The sequence below is a fragment of the Oncorhynchus tshawytscha genome, unplaced genomic scaffold (assembly GCF_018296145.1).
Source record: "Oncorhynchus tshawytscha isolate Ot180627B unplaced genomic scaffold, Otsh_v2.0 Un_contig_4835_pilon_pilon, whole genome shotgun sequence".
Lineage (NCBI taxonomy): Eukaryota > Metazoa > Chordata > Actinopteri > Salmoniformes > Salmonidae > Oncorhynchus > Oncorhynchus tshawytscha.
Genome location: NW_024609202.1, coordinates 60 through 16,807, shown reverse-complemented (window position 1 = coordinate 16,807; position 16,748 = coordinate 60). Strand labels below are relative to the sequence as shown.

Genomic DNA, 16,748 nt, shown 5'->3' with positions numbered 1-16,748 from the left:
AGTAATTTCCTTTCATGCTTCTTAAATACTATAAATAGGGTTCCTGGAGGATGTGAGGGAGAGTTATTCATTTGGGGTGGTAGTAGGACTAGACGTGAATGGCAAAAAAACTAATGAAAATAATTGCGGAAAAGGTTTGGAGCAGTGGAGGCTGGTGGGAGGAGTTATAGGAGGACGGGCTCATTGTAATGGCTGGAATAGAATACATGGAACGGTATCAAACACATCAAACATATGGAAACCACATGCTTGACTCAGTTCCATTAATTCCATTCCAGCCATTACAATGAGCCCATCCTCCAATAGCTCCTCCCACCAGCAATAACATAGCAACACCATAGGAACACTTACACCAAACTGGAATACTCAAATACATACAATACATTACTGAACACATGCAGTATAAGTCATAATGTAAAATACAAGAAATGGACATAGAAAGGAGGGCTCTAGGAGTGATACCATTGGCTCAAAGAGGTCATGTGATGCAGCAAAAAGTTATGGGTAGAGATCGGATTAGTAAGCAGATCATTTTAAGGATCCGAATAGGGGTAAAAATAGAACGATTTAAATTGACCTAAAAAAGACCTTTTCAAAAGAGCATCATAAAGTAATCATTGGGCTACATCCCACCATACTGTGCCGATAGCATCACCCAGCACCTAGAAAATGGAACAGTAGCATTTTTTTCCAATGTTTTTACACTTTTACATTTTTTTTGTACATTTTTTTTTCAAACTGATATTGAAATCCTATTTTGTAACACTAGCAGAGAGAGTGAGAGAGAGAATTCAGAATAACACAATTTGATCCTAATGAACGTTCAACATGCTTCAACACTTGTCTAAAGGTCTAAAATCAACGAAAACAAAGACATTACTTATTTTTTCAGTTTCTCTGAAAGCAACAGGTCTCTTATTAGAGAGCGATCATGGTAGTAAGCTGGAGGGTCAAGGGAGTTGTTATCAGAGCCAGATTCATTAGTCTAGAGGGCATCATCATCAGGAGTTGGGTAGGAACATCATGTCTTCAGTGGTCAGGAGATGGAGGGAGTGGAGCAGAGGGAGTGGAGGCCGGCCGGGCTGGGTCCTTAGGATGTCGTCATGGAGGATGGGTCATTCCACATGGCCGCCACGTCTCTGAACCTGCCACAGGGCATGATGGGAAAGGGAGTACATTATTGTTTCTGTCAAATTCTTTAGCTGAAGATAATGTAATAACAACAAACAGACAAACAGAGGATCCCTGGGACAACAGGTGAGCTATTGACCCCTTTGTCAATTGTAATGTGTGTGTGTCTGCCAGAACTCTGACCTTGCGTTGATGAGGTACTGGGCCAGGCTGATGTTGGCGGGGGTTCCTGTGATGGTGATCTGGCGCTCCGATGACCCTTCCATGGCGTTAGCAATTTTGATCTGCGCCCCAGACATCTGACGGATCTCGTTGATTTTGGTTCCCTGGCGCCCGATTATGCAGCCTATTAGCTGGGAAGAAGAGGCGGAGGGACTTAAAACAGGGGAATAGCAAAGTCTGAATGGAATGCAGACAAAGGCACATGCACCCTGACACACTGACCCCTTTTTTCAATTGTTCTATTTTTACAAATATATCCATGGTGGTGCATACAAGCATTTGAAAACTGTTTGTTAAAATATTGACTGACTATTGGTGAAATCACCTTACCCATCCCTTACATGACAATAGATGACAAATGTCAAATGAAAAGATCCATGGTCCCCATACTCACATCATTGGGAATGGTGAGTTCATGAGTACTGGCCTGGTTACTGGCATCCAGACCTGCTATATGGGAGAGAGAGAGAGACCGAGAGAGGGGACACGGCATAAAATAGAGTTTTGCACGGGGAGGGTGGCGTCCGCTGTGAGCGACAGTTAGCTTTGGAGACATATAGTCGGAACCCTGATTGGAGATGCTTCTGCAGAGGTCTTGAGAGAGGAGCCTGTGGCTTCTGCTTCTCTGTTGGAAAGGGGGTTGGTTCTCAAACCAGAGGAGATTTACCCGCCGACCCAGATAAAACTAACTCGGAAGGACCAAAATCTTCAAGGCGCTACAAAAGCAGATTAAGAAAATGAACCAAATATTTGAGAAACTACAAATAAAAGGTCAACAAGAGCAACCACCAGGTGGCCATGTCATCGGAAGCGCAGCACAAAGAACGACAGGAAGAGAATGAACAGAGAAAGACAGAGGAAGAGAGAGAGAAAGAGGAGGAAGTGTGTGTGTGTGTCTCTACAGGTAAAAAAAGAGAAGGAGATTTGGTAGAGGGTGGTTCTCGTGTAGGTGGGTACGTACCGGGGAAGGCAGGGGTGGTCTGTCCAAGGGGGTTAAAGGGGGTTTGCTGCATAGCCAACTGGTGGAGCTTGGTCAACTGCTGAGGGGGGTAGGAGGGACAGCAGAGCTATGAGGGCATCGTTAAAACACACACACACAGGTCAGGTCTGTCACCAAGAAACCGTACAAGAAGAAAGACAGGATTCAGGAGAAGCAGTGACACAGATAGGAGGAGAGAGAGAGAGAGAGAAAGGAAACTCATAGAGGACTTGGCCCGAGTCGGTGAAGAAAGGACGTCTCTGTGTGTTTGGATGGTGCCATGTGAAATGTAGTTCATGGATGTCTGTGTCTGAAACACTTGGACCCAACATGGAGTCATGAAACATACCATGTCCGTTTGACTACGTTGCAGTATTCCTTGAAATTGACCTCCTCTCTGAAGAAATACTGCACTTAACTTTCACATTCCTCACTTGAGCAACCGGTATCCTTATTATTCTGGGTGATAAGGAAATAATTGTTTTCTTTCTGTGTCCCTCTGCTCGTTTTCCTACAGGCCAAGTCCTATGAAGTTTGGCTCCAAACAAAGGACAGAGGTTGTGAGTAATTTCAGATTTGAAAGAGACAGAAATTACTTTTCAGAATTGGTAGTATTAATATTATGGGTTAATATTAATAGGATTGGACACGAGAGAGTAGAGTGTAGAGAGAAGACTGTCTCATGGAATTAGAACTCACGTCAGGGTGAGGGATGGCATATTGTCCCTGAATGGTGTAAGCCTGGAAAGAGAGGAGGGAGAAACATACAACGCTATTAGAATCTGCTGATGGAAGTGGCTAAATCAGCGTTTCCCAAACTCGGTCCTCTGACCCCAAGGAATGCACATTTTGTTTTTTGCCCGAACACTACACAGCTGATTCAAATTTCAAAGCTGGATGATTAGTTGATTATTTGAATCAGCTGTGTTGTGCTAGTGCAAAAACCAAAGCGTGCACCCCTTGCTGTCCTGGGGCCCGAGTTTGGGAAAGTCCATGTACTTCCACTATACCTCCACTAGGGGCGGTAGTGGTCTACATTCATGACCCCACATCTATCATATTCACTGATTCTAGTCACTTGATACTCTTTCAGTATTCTCTTAGCAGGGTTGGGCCAATTCCATTTCAATTCCAGTCAATGCAGAAAGTAAACCAAATTCCAATTCCACATTTCCTCATTGAAAAGCATTTAAGAGAATTTGAATTAGAATTTCAGTGTACTTCCTGAATTGACTAGAATTTAAATGGAACAGACCCCAACCCAGTCTTAGTATTATCTTTTATGGAAATCAAGTTAAATTCATGACAAAATTAAACATACAATGCTAGCAAAAAAAAAAGATCTATGAGCAACCTTGAAAAACAATTCAGATATCATATCCCTTGTACTGAGGTGAATACTGAACATAACTGTCTACTTCAGTCTCTGACCACTTATGTGGCTCCATTTTTGCAAGTCACCATTTGTGAAACTTGAGATAATGTCATAACGTCATATTACAGCCAATTATTCATAACGAAATGTGATATAATATCTGTTGGAGGGAGTTGGATAAACAATGGGAGTTTGCACACGAATACTTTGCTGATGTACTAAACATGTTACTGATGATTTCTTGGGTAGTAGGGCCATTTTATTTTTATTTTTTTAGGAAAATAATGTGGTAGGCATAGAACTAATTTTACTATTTTATTTACAATAATAACTGCTCTCTTTAATCATATTGCAATCTCCTCCATTGTCCTCTAGACTCCCTCTCTAGTTCTTCACCCCTCACATCAATCAGGTTCAGGTTAACTGCACTGGCTGAGAACAGCCAGGTGGGAGTGGCTACGGTGAGGGCTGGGGAGAGATGTGATTGGAGGAGGGAGTCGAGGACCCACTGTCAGGGGAATGTGATTGGACCTAATTGATGTGTGCTCATCGGGGTTCACAGTGTGATAATGGGGTCAGCATTGGGCTGAATTCCATTTCAACACCAGCCAGCACAGCAACTCCATCCAACATATTTTTGGATCATGTTTAGGATCAAGTCCTGAGTCAACTGGTGCTGAAATGGCAGCTAGCCCAGTTCTGATGGTGGTAGTGGTGGTGATGATGATGGTGGTGATGATATCATGCCAGCAGAGGCAGTGGCAGTGGTGAGGAGATGAGTGATAAAACCTGGAAGTGACACTAACAGGCAGTGGCTGGTGCTGCAGTAAGAGGCTGAGGTTGGCAGTGGAGGCCCCCAGCGGGTCGGCTCTTACCTGGCCACCTGAAAAAATGACGGGGGTGGAGGCAGGCTTGGGACGGTAGGGGATAGTGGCACCTTTCGGTGGGGACTGAGGAGAGGGAGGAGAGGGGAAGAGGGGTAGAGAGAGTGTTAGAGCAGTGGGATGAGGGATAGAGGAGACAGAGAAATAGATAGACAGAGAGAGCAAAGAGAAACAGAGAGAGACAGATACAGAGAGTCACAGAGACAGAGCACGAGAGACAGAGAGACAGACAGAGAGAGATAGACAGAGAGAGCATGAGAGACAAAGAGAAACAGAGAGAGACAGATACAGAGAGACACAGAGACAGAGCACGAGATAAAAGAGACAGAGAGAGAGAGAGAGAGGGAGCGAGAGTGCGGGAGAGAGACAGAGAGACCGAGAGAGAGAGAGAAAGAAGAGAAGACAGGAAGAGGTTTTGTAGACTGAGGGACAGTGCCTTGGGAGAAGACAGTCTGTGACACTCACTACATCACACTATTGTTCTTTACTGTGGATGCATGCAGTGACATGAAATAGGTGTTGTGTCTAAGAGCACACTGACAACTGGAATCACATGATTTTACCTCATAGGTCGGCTATATCATTTCAACCTGGGAAGCCATCATCTACAACATTGTTATAATCATTTTGTCCCATGGTCTATACTGACCAAGATCCTAATTCCTTCCTTAGATGTTTGAGACTGAATTTTTTTTTTTTACATCCACATTGTACATTCTAGCTGATTCCTAAGGTCTGTGTGAATGTATTTTCCTGTGTATTCCCGGGAGGACTGACCCTCCTCCTTCATCCCTCCACACTCTACCTCTAGCATGACAACACAGATCTGCTTGACACACTGGATAATGGCTTCCGGGGCTCCTGAGATGGTGACTGCTCGTTCAGTGGAGTTGGGCAGCATGTCCCCTGCGACCTGTACCTGAGCACCTGTGGACTGAAGTGGGAAGACTGTTATTGAGCATGTGTACTGTGTAAGGTGCAATGAAAAATAGCTGGTCCTCAAGCCAGAAAGGAACGATTCCTAAACAAACTACTAATTAAAATGTAATGGCTAAATGTAATGGCTATATGTGCATTTTTTTTGCCAATTAATCATTAACTAACTAATAAATTGTCAAGTAAATTCAATCAATCCTTATCACTAATTATGCCCTTCCTTACCTCTCTCATTTCTTTGATTTTGGAGCCTCCTTTCCCTATGAGGGAGCCACATTGGCTGGCTGGGACAACCAGACGCAGGGTGACAGGAGGCTTGCTGGTGGCTGGACTGTTGCTCATAGAGTTGATTATATCCTGGGAAGAAACCATAAAGATTATATTAGTATAATAGTATTGTATTAAAATACCTGGTGTAACAGAATTTTAAAACTGCCACAAAATTGTAAAAACAGCCGTTGTAAAATGAACCACGACCAAGAGGAGATGTATGTATGCTAGATACCTCTTCAAACTTGTATGCGATCATGGCGAAGGCCTTGAAGATGGCATCTGTGGGTCCGGTGATGGTAACTATCCGCTCTGGGCAGTTTCCCTCAGAGATGTTGATGCGTGCACCGCTCTGTGGGTCAAACAGTAGACACAGTTAGATAAATAAAGTAGATCATGAAGTACTAAATGGAATACTATCCATTTAATATGCATTCTTAAACTGGGTAAGGTGCATTATGGGATACATACTGCACTTACCTCTTCACGCATCTTCTTCACTGTCTCTCCTTTCTGAAAAGACAGACAACAGACAGACAAGAAACAGACAGCAGACAGACAACAGTTAAAATATCGGAGAGATGTCACATTAAAAAAATGTACATCTTAAAACAGTTTTGTAATATTCATAGGATTGTGATGTGTTTATGAACATGACAGTTACCTTTCCAATGATGCTTCCAACCTCCTGTAAAGAAACAGAGGTTCAACAACAGTTAGCATCAACGTCCAACCCAATACATGACAGAGACTATCCCAAAAACCTTGAAAAGCGACCTCTCCTCGTCTCCCTCACAACCACTGATCTAAAAACACTTGACAGACAGTAACCTATCCAGCGCATTCAGCCAACGGTGGTCGTGAAGGAAAGGAGATAAGGAAATAAGGAAAGTAAGCCATATGAGAGTATTGGAACCCAGCCGGTGTGTACTGTACCTTGCCGTGCATCAGAAGCCTGATGGTGAGGGTGACGTTGAGGCCTCCTTCGCCTGGCTGCTGCACCTTGGGTGGTTCCATGTTGGGATTGGATGTGAAGGAAGGGGTGTGGTCACGTAAAAGAGGAGTCCCAGGGCCAATGAGAGTGTTATGGAACAGCCAGCCAACCAGTCACCTGCAAGACAAGAAGGATGAGACACGACCACTCAATATTAGGCCCACTGGAAACAGAGGTACCAAACTACCACTGGGTAACATTGATGGATATCATCTTTGAATGAACCTGCTCATGAATACCATTCGAGTTCTGTTCAGACAGGAAGAGTTTTATAGACTGTGAGTGGCAGACAGTGCTTTAACTCTGGAGGACAATCATTAACTCTGGGATCTTAATTTGACCTATATTGTCACAGCAAAAGAATCCTGCAGCAACAGGATTTGAATGTTTACTCCATAATGTTGCTTGATCAGTGGTTAGGCTATTAGCTGGCCAAAACTAGCCTACATGAAAAGTGCAATACTGTTACTATAACTGTGTGTTAGTGTTGGTTTTCAGTGAATTCATATAAATTACGAAACTGAGCAACAAAAGGGTGATCAAATTAAGATCCTACACCTGTACATCATAAAAGTATAGGGACAGGGAAGGCCATAATCCCTGAACCCATAACTAAATGAGCTAAGGCTGTCATAAGAGACTAGGGAGGCCATAACAGTGTTGTTTGGTTGGTTAGTTGTAGCTCCATTTCATGTTGTTTGGTTGGTTAGTTGTAGCTCCATTTCATGTTGTTTGGTTGGTTAGTTGTTGCTCCATTTCATGTTGTTTCGTTGGTTAGTTGTAGCTCCATTTCATGTTGTTTGATTGGTTAGTTGTAACTTCATTTCATGTTGTTTGGTTGGTTAGTTGTAGCTCTATTTCATGTTGTTTGGTTGGTTAGTTGTAGCTCCATTTCATGTTGTTTGATTGGTTAGTTGTAGCTCCATTTCATGTTGTTTGGTTGGTTAGTTGTAGCTCCATTTCATGTTGTTTGGTTGGTTAGTTGTAGCTCCATTTCATGTTGTTTGGTTGGTTAGTTGTAGCTCCATTTCATGTTGTTTGGTTGGTTGGTTAGTTGTAGCTCCATTTCATGTTGTTTGGTTGGTTGGTTAGTTGTAGCTGCATTTCATGTTGTTTGGTTGGTTAGTTGTAGCTCCATTTCATGTTGTTTGGTTGGTTGGTTAGTTGTAGCTCCATTTCATGTTGTTTGGTTGGTTGGTTAGTTGTAGCTCCATTTCATGTTGTTTGGTTGGTTGGTTAGTTGTAGCTCCATTTCATGTTGTTTGGTTGGTTGGTTAGTTGTAGCTCCATTTCATGTTGTTTGGTTGGTTGGTTAGTTGTAGCTCCATTTCATGTTGTTTGGTTGGTTAGTTGTAGCTCCATTTCATGTTGTTTGGTTGGTTGGTTAGTTGTAGCTCCATTTCATGTTGTTTGGTTGGTTAGTTGTAACTCCATTTCATGTTGTTTGGTTGGTTGGTTAGTTGTAGCTCCATTTCATGTTGTTTGGTTGGTTGGTTAGTTGTAGCTCCATTTCATGTTGTTTGGTTGGTTGGTTAGTTGTAGCTCCATTTCATGTTGTTTGGTTGGTTGGTTAGTTGTAGCTCCATTTCATGTTGTTTGGTTGGTTGGTTAGTTGTAGCTCCATTTCATGTTGTTTGGTTGGTTGGTTAGTTGTAGCTCCATTTCATGTTGTTTGGTTGGTTGGTTAGTTGTAGCTCCATTTCATGTTGGTTGGTTGGTTAGTTGTAGCTCCATTTCATGTTGTTTGGTTGGTTGGTTAGTTGTAGCTCCATTTCATGTTGTTTGGTTGGTTGGTTAGTTGTAGCTCCATTTCATGTTGGTTGGTTGGTTAGTTGTAGCTCCATTTCATGTTGTTTGGTTGGTTGGTTAGTTGTAGCTCCATTTCATGTTGGTTGGTTGGTTAGTTGTAGCTCCATTTCATGTTGTTTGGTTGGTTGGTTAGTTGTAGCTCCATTTCATGTTGTTTGGTTGGTTGGTTAGTTGTAGCTCCATTTCATGTTGGTTGGTTGGTTAGTTGTAGCTCCATTTCATGTTGTTTGGTTGGTTGGTTAGTTGTAGCTCCATTTCATGTTGGTTGGTTGGTTAGTTGTAGCTCCATTTCATGTTGTTTGGTTGGTTGGTTAGTTGTAGCTCCATTTCATGTTGTTTGGTTGGTTGGTTAGTTGTAGCTCCATTTCATGTTGTTTGACCTTTTTTATTTATATCCATACAAAGGATACTGATTCATGATTTCGACTGGCTGAGAAAAGATTTCCCGTTCTAGATCTATGGATATAGAATGGGAAGTTGTTCATTCTAAATGTTCCGTTGCCATGATGGCTGGCAACGTTCTTATCCCTTGCTTGCTAGCCAACTACGGCTAACACAGTCACGTCAAACCGTGCAGCTAGAATAACAGAAATGTTGCTGCATTCAATTTCTTTGTATATATCCATAAAAACAATGTTGATTTCGACTGGCTGAAAAAAGATGTCCATCTCGTCCTGACATGTTAATTCCTAATAGGACAGTGGAAATCGAATTTCAATATTGAAACAATGTTGCAAATGTCGAGAGACAGACAGTGATGTTTGGACAAACCCCTGTTGTTATAAAACCCAAATATTAAGCTAGAAACATGGGGGGGAAATGTCAAGATGCTTTTTGCAGTGGAAACCAAGTTAATGAATTGGTTGGCTGGGCTGATGAGACACTAGATGCGTAGAGATTTCTCAGATGGAACAGAAAACAAGATGTCCATTTTTATGTCATAGGCTTACCCCTGCCAAACTGTTTTTTTGTGTATGGTTTAGAACACATCTCAACCAATCACAATGCTTCTTTTGACCAACCCGTTGTAGAAAGAAAGAAGGAAAGAGCGAGAACCAGAGGTTGTATGATAGGCCAAACGGAGAGAGTGGGAGGCCACCGGAGGTCTCTGAGATAAGGGAGGAAAGGGTTCTGCAACCAGCTGTCTCTCTCCAATCTCCCAGAGGTCAGATTACATAAAAAGCCTTAATCCGGGTTTAAGAGCCAGGCCAGTGGTGCAGGTCTGCCACAGGGCCTGGGCAGGGACAGAAATAAACCCACTAAAACCAAGTGCAGGGGGGAGTGGTAGGCTGGCTGGGACCGTAGCACAATGGACTGCTGGAGCCAGGGGTTACCGGGGTTATTTGTGGTATTTTGGTGATGGACCTAGATGAGAGGATGTAACCACTTTGTGGTATTGTAATAAAAATACTGGTGTATATGTAGCTACCACTTCTGGTCTTTGTGAAGGCATACATGGTGATGGAAATGCCTTCGAATTGGGTTGAGTATTTGAAGAATTCTTCAAAAGGCGGCATGCAGAAAACAAATCATATAGACTCCAATCGGGTCCACACCTCCTGAGAGCCGTCATGTGTGGCTGAAATGAGAATGTATTTTCTCTCGTGTGCCTGGTGGTGTGTTTGAATAGCTCTCCTACCATCCACCACCTTCTCCCTCATCCACTGCAGCACAATAGAATTAGGTCACAGACTCATGATTCATCCATGCCCCATCCATGCCTTCCAGTCAACTTGCTTTTTATTTCAACAGCTAGGCACTATTCTCAGACGGAACTCTATTTGAGACAGCGGCAGCATAAAAAAAAAGACATTTCAAATCCAAAATCCTGTTTTATCTTCAAATGTGCCTATTGTGTCCCTTGGTTGAATGATATTTCATTTAATCCCAAACCGTTCACATTTGAATCTGAGCACAATCAGTTATGTATTAGTATCTATTAGTAGGGTATGCAATTCAGGACACAATACCACTGTATTCAAGAGTGAGGCAACAGAGTGAAGGTTAATACATCCGACCGAACACTACATTATCAAAACCAATTGTCTGCATTTGACCAATAGTGTTTTCAAGTATATTTTCAGTGCTCTGGACAATGTATGTGTTGACCATTCTCAATCCTCTCTGTTAACAGAGTTATTACATCAATAAGTTGGAAATAAAGAAAAAGGGAGATAGAGAGAGAAAGAGGTAGAGGGAGAGATGGAGATAGAAATAGAAAGAGGTAGAGAGAGAGAACGTGGTAGAGAGAGAGAGAGAGAGAGAGAGAGAGAGAGAAGTGGTAGAGAGAGAGATGGAGATAGAAATAGAAAGAGGTAGAGAGAGAGAACGTGGTAGAGAGAGAGAGAGAGAGAGAGAGAGAGAGAGGGGAGAGAAGTGGTAGAGATAGAAATGGAGATAGAAATAGAAAGAGGTAGAGAGAGAGAAAGTGGTAGAGAGAGAGAGAGAGAGAGAGAGTGGTAGAGAGAGAGAGAGAGAGAGATATAGATAGAAAGAGGTAGAGAGAGAGAGAGAGAGAGAGAGAGAGAGAGAGAGAGAAAGTGGTAGAGAGAGAGAGGGGAGAGAGAGAGCGATATAGATAGAAAGAGGTATAGAGAGATAGAAAGAGGTAGAGAGAGAGAAGTGGTAGAGAGAGAGGGGGAGAGAGAGAAAGTGGTAGAGAGAGAGGGGGAGAGAGAGAGAGCGATATAGATAGAAAGAGGTATAGAGAGAGAACGTGGTAGAGAGAGAGAGAGAGAGAGAGAGAGAGAGAGAGAAAGAGGTAGAGAGAGAGATGGAGATAGAAATAGAAAGAGGTAGAGAGAGAGAACGTGGTAGAGAGAGAGAGAGAGAGAGAGAGAGAGAGAGAGAGAGAGAGAGAGAGAGAGAGAGAGGTAGAGAGAGAGAGAGAGAGAGAGAGAAAGTGGTAGAGAGAGAGAGGGGAGAGAGAGAGCGATATAGATAGAAAGAGGTATAGAGAGATAGAAAGAGGTAGAGAGAGAGAAAGTGGTAGAGAGAGAGGGGGAGAGAGAGAAAGTGGTAGAGAGAGAGGGGGAGAGAGAGAGCGATATAGATAGAAAGAGGTATAGAGAGAGAGAAAGAGGTAGAGAGAGAGATGGAGATAGAGATAGAAAGAGGTAGAGAGAGAGAAAGTGGTAGAGAGAGAGGGGGGAGAGAGAGCGATATAGATAGAAAGAGGTATAGAGAGAGAGAAAGAGGTAGAGAGAGAGATGGAGATAGAGATAGAAAGAGGTAGAGAGAGAGAAAGTGGTAGAGAGAGAGAGCAGTATTTCTCGTGACATCTGATGTAGTTAGTAAGTGGGTCAGAGAGAGCTATGTTGAGCTGCAGAGCTGCTGGCCTCCTCCTCTATGGTGCTCTGCTATTGAATTAATCACGCTTTACGCTCGGGTGGACAACACCGCGCACAAAATGGCTCTTCCTTTTCTTTCATCCCTCCCTTCGTCTGCTGCCCTGCCTGCCCTCAGCCCAGTGCAGAAAAGACAGCAGGCTGCAGCATCACTCCTGGAGAAGAAGCTTTACATCTGCCTGTCTTTCTTTTCATTCCTTGGCTCTTTAATGTAGAGCTAACAATGGAGGATCCCTCCTCTTATGTAGAACCACTGGACTGTGAGTGACCGAGAACACTTGACTAAATATGAAAAGATAGCTGTCTTCAGTATCTGAAGAGGGTGGGCAGGAGAGAGCTCTGAGTGAGTACAGTCACGGCCCCCTCCACTGAGACAGGTGAGACTTAAATTGAAGTGACGCCATCACTGATCACCTGAAATGATTCTGTCAGCAGTCAGGAAGGAAAGAAAGAAAAAAAGGAGAGAAAGATATTTGGGAGAATTGGGTGACATCACCCGGGAATGACAGACAGAGGCCGTCCAGATGCCTTGATTAGTGCTGGGCAAAAGAAAGGAACGCACTGACTGGAAGTGGATCAGCACTGCAGTCTTATCATGCACTGTAGAAATGAGCCAGCAATTTTCTCTGCAGTGTTGCCTCACCTTATCCGGCCTCAGCTCTGCCCTTCGTTGCTTCCGGTCAGCTGTGTGTGAGTTGGTGCATGTGCATGTGTGTACTGTATGCTTGCTCAAGCTTAGACCAAAGAGAACATGCAATCAGCATCTTTAAGATTTCCTTATTAGAGATTGGAGATTGTGTTGGAAAATGTGTTTTGTTTGAAAATCTCCATAAAGTCAGAGACTGATTATATGAAACATCAAGCCAAAGGCTCTTACGGGGCACGTGAGAAAAAGACTGAGATCTGGAGGAATGGGAAAATGGAGGACAGAACTTGCAGTATAATCTAGGCCAAAGCCCCGTCATCTGTTCCATTTTAATCCACCGAGCTAGAGATATGCTGCTATGATTTTGATATAAACCCTCCATAAGCATACACTTGTAAGCCAAAGCAGTAGAGAGAGGGAGACCACTAAACTGAGGGTGACTCAAGACGTTGGCTCCTCACAAGCAGTGCACCCCACATTCATATACTCTGTATGTTTGCCTGCTCCGACTCTAATTGACCCTGATTCTACAAATGACCTTTGAGCTCAATCATAGTGTAATTAATAGAGCATGCGTTAACACACAAGCAAACTAGAAAAGGGAATACATATGTTACGCATGGCACACAAATCGTAGCTGTATTCTCTTTGGTTGGCCATGTTTGCTGGCAAAGATAAGAGATGAGTGACGCAGCATTGTAATCTGTTATAAGGAGCCAAAGGAAAGGTCAGCCAGGGGATCCAGTCCATTCTACATTCTGAACGCACTAAACAGACTTTTCATTAGGAAAATAGCTGCAGTGAACTACTCACTAAAAGCAAGTCAGCACCCTCAAATAGCACTGATATGCCAATTCAATCACCTCTCACCTCTAACCTTTTAGACGGCCTATGTTGAGCCTTAAGGATGTCCTATGTATCCTCAATACCATGAGGACGTCACAGAAGGAAACCCCATATGAAGAACTCCATCTACTTTCATGACTCAGGCAGAACCGTCTCCTGCATGACTGAGCCTGTCACTAAAATCATCATTCTACTTCTAATAGATTGGAATGCTGGATTCAAAATGCCCTGCTGTCAGTAAGTAAGGGCCACAGTGGACAGCAGAGAAGTACATGTTGATATTACATATTCAAGTTGAACTTGTGTTGCTGTTGGAAAATAAAATAACCAAATATACTTGTTGTACCGAAGTGGCCAGAGACAGAATTGCACCCACCCAAGTTGTCAGATCTTCGTTTGAAAAAGAAACTCTTACATGGGGGACAATGAATATAGAATAGAATAGAATAGAATGTGTTGTAGATGCAGGACACTGAGATGTGAGCAGCAGCTCTGGTCTCATCTGACGCTAACTAGGCTTTTGTTGCCGTGTGATTGGGGGGGAGAAGGGGGGAGGTGGGGAGTGGGCGTCCTCTCCTCTACCCGGCTGTGACAGTACACTCTAGAGCTGTCACTCTAGATCAGCCGCCCCCTCGCTGAGACCTCAGCCTACATCACAGTCAAAACGGGGGCGACCACTCACTCCCTCTCACTGTGTAGTGCCCTCACCAGGCCAGGCGACACTGGAGAGAGGGATGGGGCATGGGTGGCCCCAAAAACACTTGTCACTGTCCCCTAATTAGAATCCAATCACAAAATGGGGTTGTAAAATGTGCCATTGCCTACGACGGGATAGAGAATGTAGACCCCGTTTTGCGTTGTAGCATTACCATGTTGAACTGTGGCTGTGGTGGTAAAAGAAGAGCGTGCGGTCGGCCATCTTAGATTTCCCACAAATGTACATGAGATCACAGCTTGTCCCTAAGTCAAGGCTCCGCTGAATGAGCATGCATGGATTTACAGATCACAGTCATGTTAAATGTGTCGAGTGTAAACACACATCTTTTTTTTATACTTTTGAAGTTCTATAATATAATTTTTGATCGTAGTATTTTTACTTCCTTGATAGATTACAATGATATTTCGTTTTCTAAATTCCAATACAAATGTTCATTTGATCATCTCAACAACAGAAAATAGTGCCAGCCTTCGGTATTGTTATTTGAGATGTCGATGATGCAATATTTGAACAATTATGTGATCTTTTAAAACCTGTCCTAACCATTACGGAGGAAACGTACATTCCAACGATTTGGTGCTTCCTTAGTTCAATCCCACGGTTCACATGAATTAGTGATAATGCCAAATGACAGGTTGACTGTTCCTACAGACCAAGAACACCATCAAGAGAGCTAATTTGATAATGAGGATGATTGGGATAATGGTCGTGAGGACGAGATACATCCATCTCATGGGCTATCAGGTTCTGTTACCATTCAGTGTGGACAAGGTCAGCGGAACCTATCGCAATAGAACGACGCCACTTCTGATCTGCAAAACATCACAATGTCATTAGAACCCACCTTAAAGGAACAATTAACCGATAATTCCATTAAACAATTAGCCCCAATTTATACGATCACAAGGGTGAGTCAATAGCAGGGAACATGGAGGGACCACAAAGAAAGGGGTCCAAACCAACCAACAAGCTAACCGGCGATTCTCAAGGGAATACAGAAATACTTTCACAGCACACACATGGGGTCGCAACACCCTTTGTATTTGCCTAATGAAGGACACACTAAGAGCAACGGCTAAAACAATGGAGTCAGATCGATGTCCACTGTATTACAAAACAAAGGGGTTTCAAATAACGATGGGAGTGAGATAATAAACTCCCAACATGTCAACGGCTGCTGTTCCCGCGCCACTTAACGATAACTCTACAGACATTCATTAATTATTGAAGACATTTCCCAACTCAACATTGGCCAATATCTCCTGCTGCCAGTTTAAAGCCAGGAGACTACCCATGAAGCCTTTTTTTACACATGGTCTAACACTAGCCTACTGTACATACATATGATACAGTCAATTGCACTATTTTACATTTCCACCATATATGTTTATAAAAATAAATGCATATTTGAATAGTAACAATATGACCATTGGACTCATCAGAGGCCTTCCTCAAACCTGATCTAGAAGCTGAAAAATAGGCATTACCTTAATGCAGCGTAAAACAGATGGCGACCACTTTCGACGTTTCGCAAAAGATTAAAAAAACACAGAATGAAAAGGATTTTTTCCCTCTCCCCTTTGCTATGCCCAGTCTGAATCGGGATATCTGATTGGTTGGAAAGGCCAAATCACATGGGCGAGACAGAGAACCCGTGACCCCTCTCTAAAAAAAATGACGAAATGAAACAGCCTTGCATCCTAGCCGAACAATTTGTGGCAGTGTGATACCCTGACTACACTGACGATGTTGTGGTCTACTGTAAATAGGCTGTATGATGAGGCGAGATGGGGTCACCGTCCCCCCTCCCCGACCCCCAAACGGAACAAAGGGGGTGCCTAGTGAGGCACACTGGCATTGGGGCATGTCTACGGAGGCGGGGTGTCAAAGTCTGCATAGCCACCCCCAGGCACTCGCCTGTCCTGTAGGTCAATTGTTCACCCACCAACCCACCAATCCACCAACCCACCAACCCACCAATCCACCAACCCACCAACTCACCAACCCACCAACTCACAAACCCACCAATCCACCAACCCACCAACTCACCAACCCACCAACCCACCAACTCACCAACCCACCAACTCACCAACTCACCAACCCACCAACCCACCAACCCACCAACCCACCAACCCACCGCCTTCTTCTCTTGCTGATCATGAACAAAACACCCAAAGTATTTTCAGATACAACAACCACCAAGGAACACCAGCACAAACCCACAGACCCCCAACATCTGTGACAAGGGACTACCAGGGTTAGTGGTTGGTTTGTGGGTTGGGGTGGTGGTCTGTGTGCCCTGGAGGATGAGGCTGGTAGAGAGATGGCGATACAGAGGTCAAAGCCCAAACCCCACATCACATGTCTGTCGTAAGATCAAGCCGCCCTCGAACCAACCTGGCTCCTCCCGGCTGGCTTTTAATCTGCGTGTGTGTGTGAGTGTTTGTGGAATTACAGGGAGCTTTAGAGGCATCCCGTCCAGATTATCCAATCCAGCTAAAATCCAACCCGGTGTCAGATGGACAGTTGTGCAGGGACCCCAGCAGCACAGACATAATGTAGGGTTTAGGGGGTGGAGGGTTTGAGGGGGG

At 43.7% G+C, this 16,748-nt stretch overlaps 1 protein-coding gene across 16 annotated transcripts; it reads right to left on the bottom strand.

Moving 5' to 3' along the window:
- Positions 1–248: 248 nt before the first annotated feature.
- On the bottom strand, positions 249–15,874 carry LOC112253632 (poly(rC)-binding protein 3). 16 transcript variants are annotated; one of them, XM_042314458.1, is made up of 13 exons: positions 15,645–15,862; positions 6,734–6,908; positions 6,462–6,485; positions 6,269–6,310; positions 6,033–6,149; positions 5,753–5,884; positions 5,397–5,525; positions 4,514–4,657; positions 3,032–3,073; positions 2,315–2,393; positions 1,748–1,800; positions 1,315–1,484; positions 249–1,145 (listed from the first exon to the last, which is right to left on the bottom strand). In XM_042314458.1, exons 2-13 carry the CDS (start codon positions 6,812–6,814, stop codon positions 1,091–1,093), a joined length of 1,068 nt encoding a protein of 355 aa, XP_042170392.1. In that variant the 5' UTR covers positions 6,815–6,908; positions 15,645–15,862; the 3' UTR covers positions 249–1,090. The 16 variants fall into 16 exon arrangements, with proteins under 16 accessions (XP_042170392.1, XP_042170393.1, XP_024281305.2 ...); XM_042314459.1 differs by having other exon boundaries at positions 2,315–2,390; XM_024425537.2 differs by having other exon boundaries at positions 1,748–1,803; positions 15,645–15,860.
- Between the last annotated feature and the right edge of the window lie 874 nt (positions 15,875–16,748).

Coding starts and splice junctions, on each gene's coding strand:
- LOC112253632 (XM_024425537.2), bottom strand. CDS start 6,814: ATGGAACCACCCAAGGTGCAGCAGCCAGGCGAAGGAGGCCTCAACGTC. Junction 6,486..6,733: donor GGCTTCTGATGCACGGCAAG/GTACAGTACACA, acceptor GTTTCTTTACAG/GAGGTTGGAAGCATCATTGG. Junction 2,394..3,031: donor ATGCCATCCCTCACCCTGAC/GTGAGTTCTAAT, acceptor TACCCCCCTCAG/CAGTTGACCAAGCTCCACCA.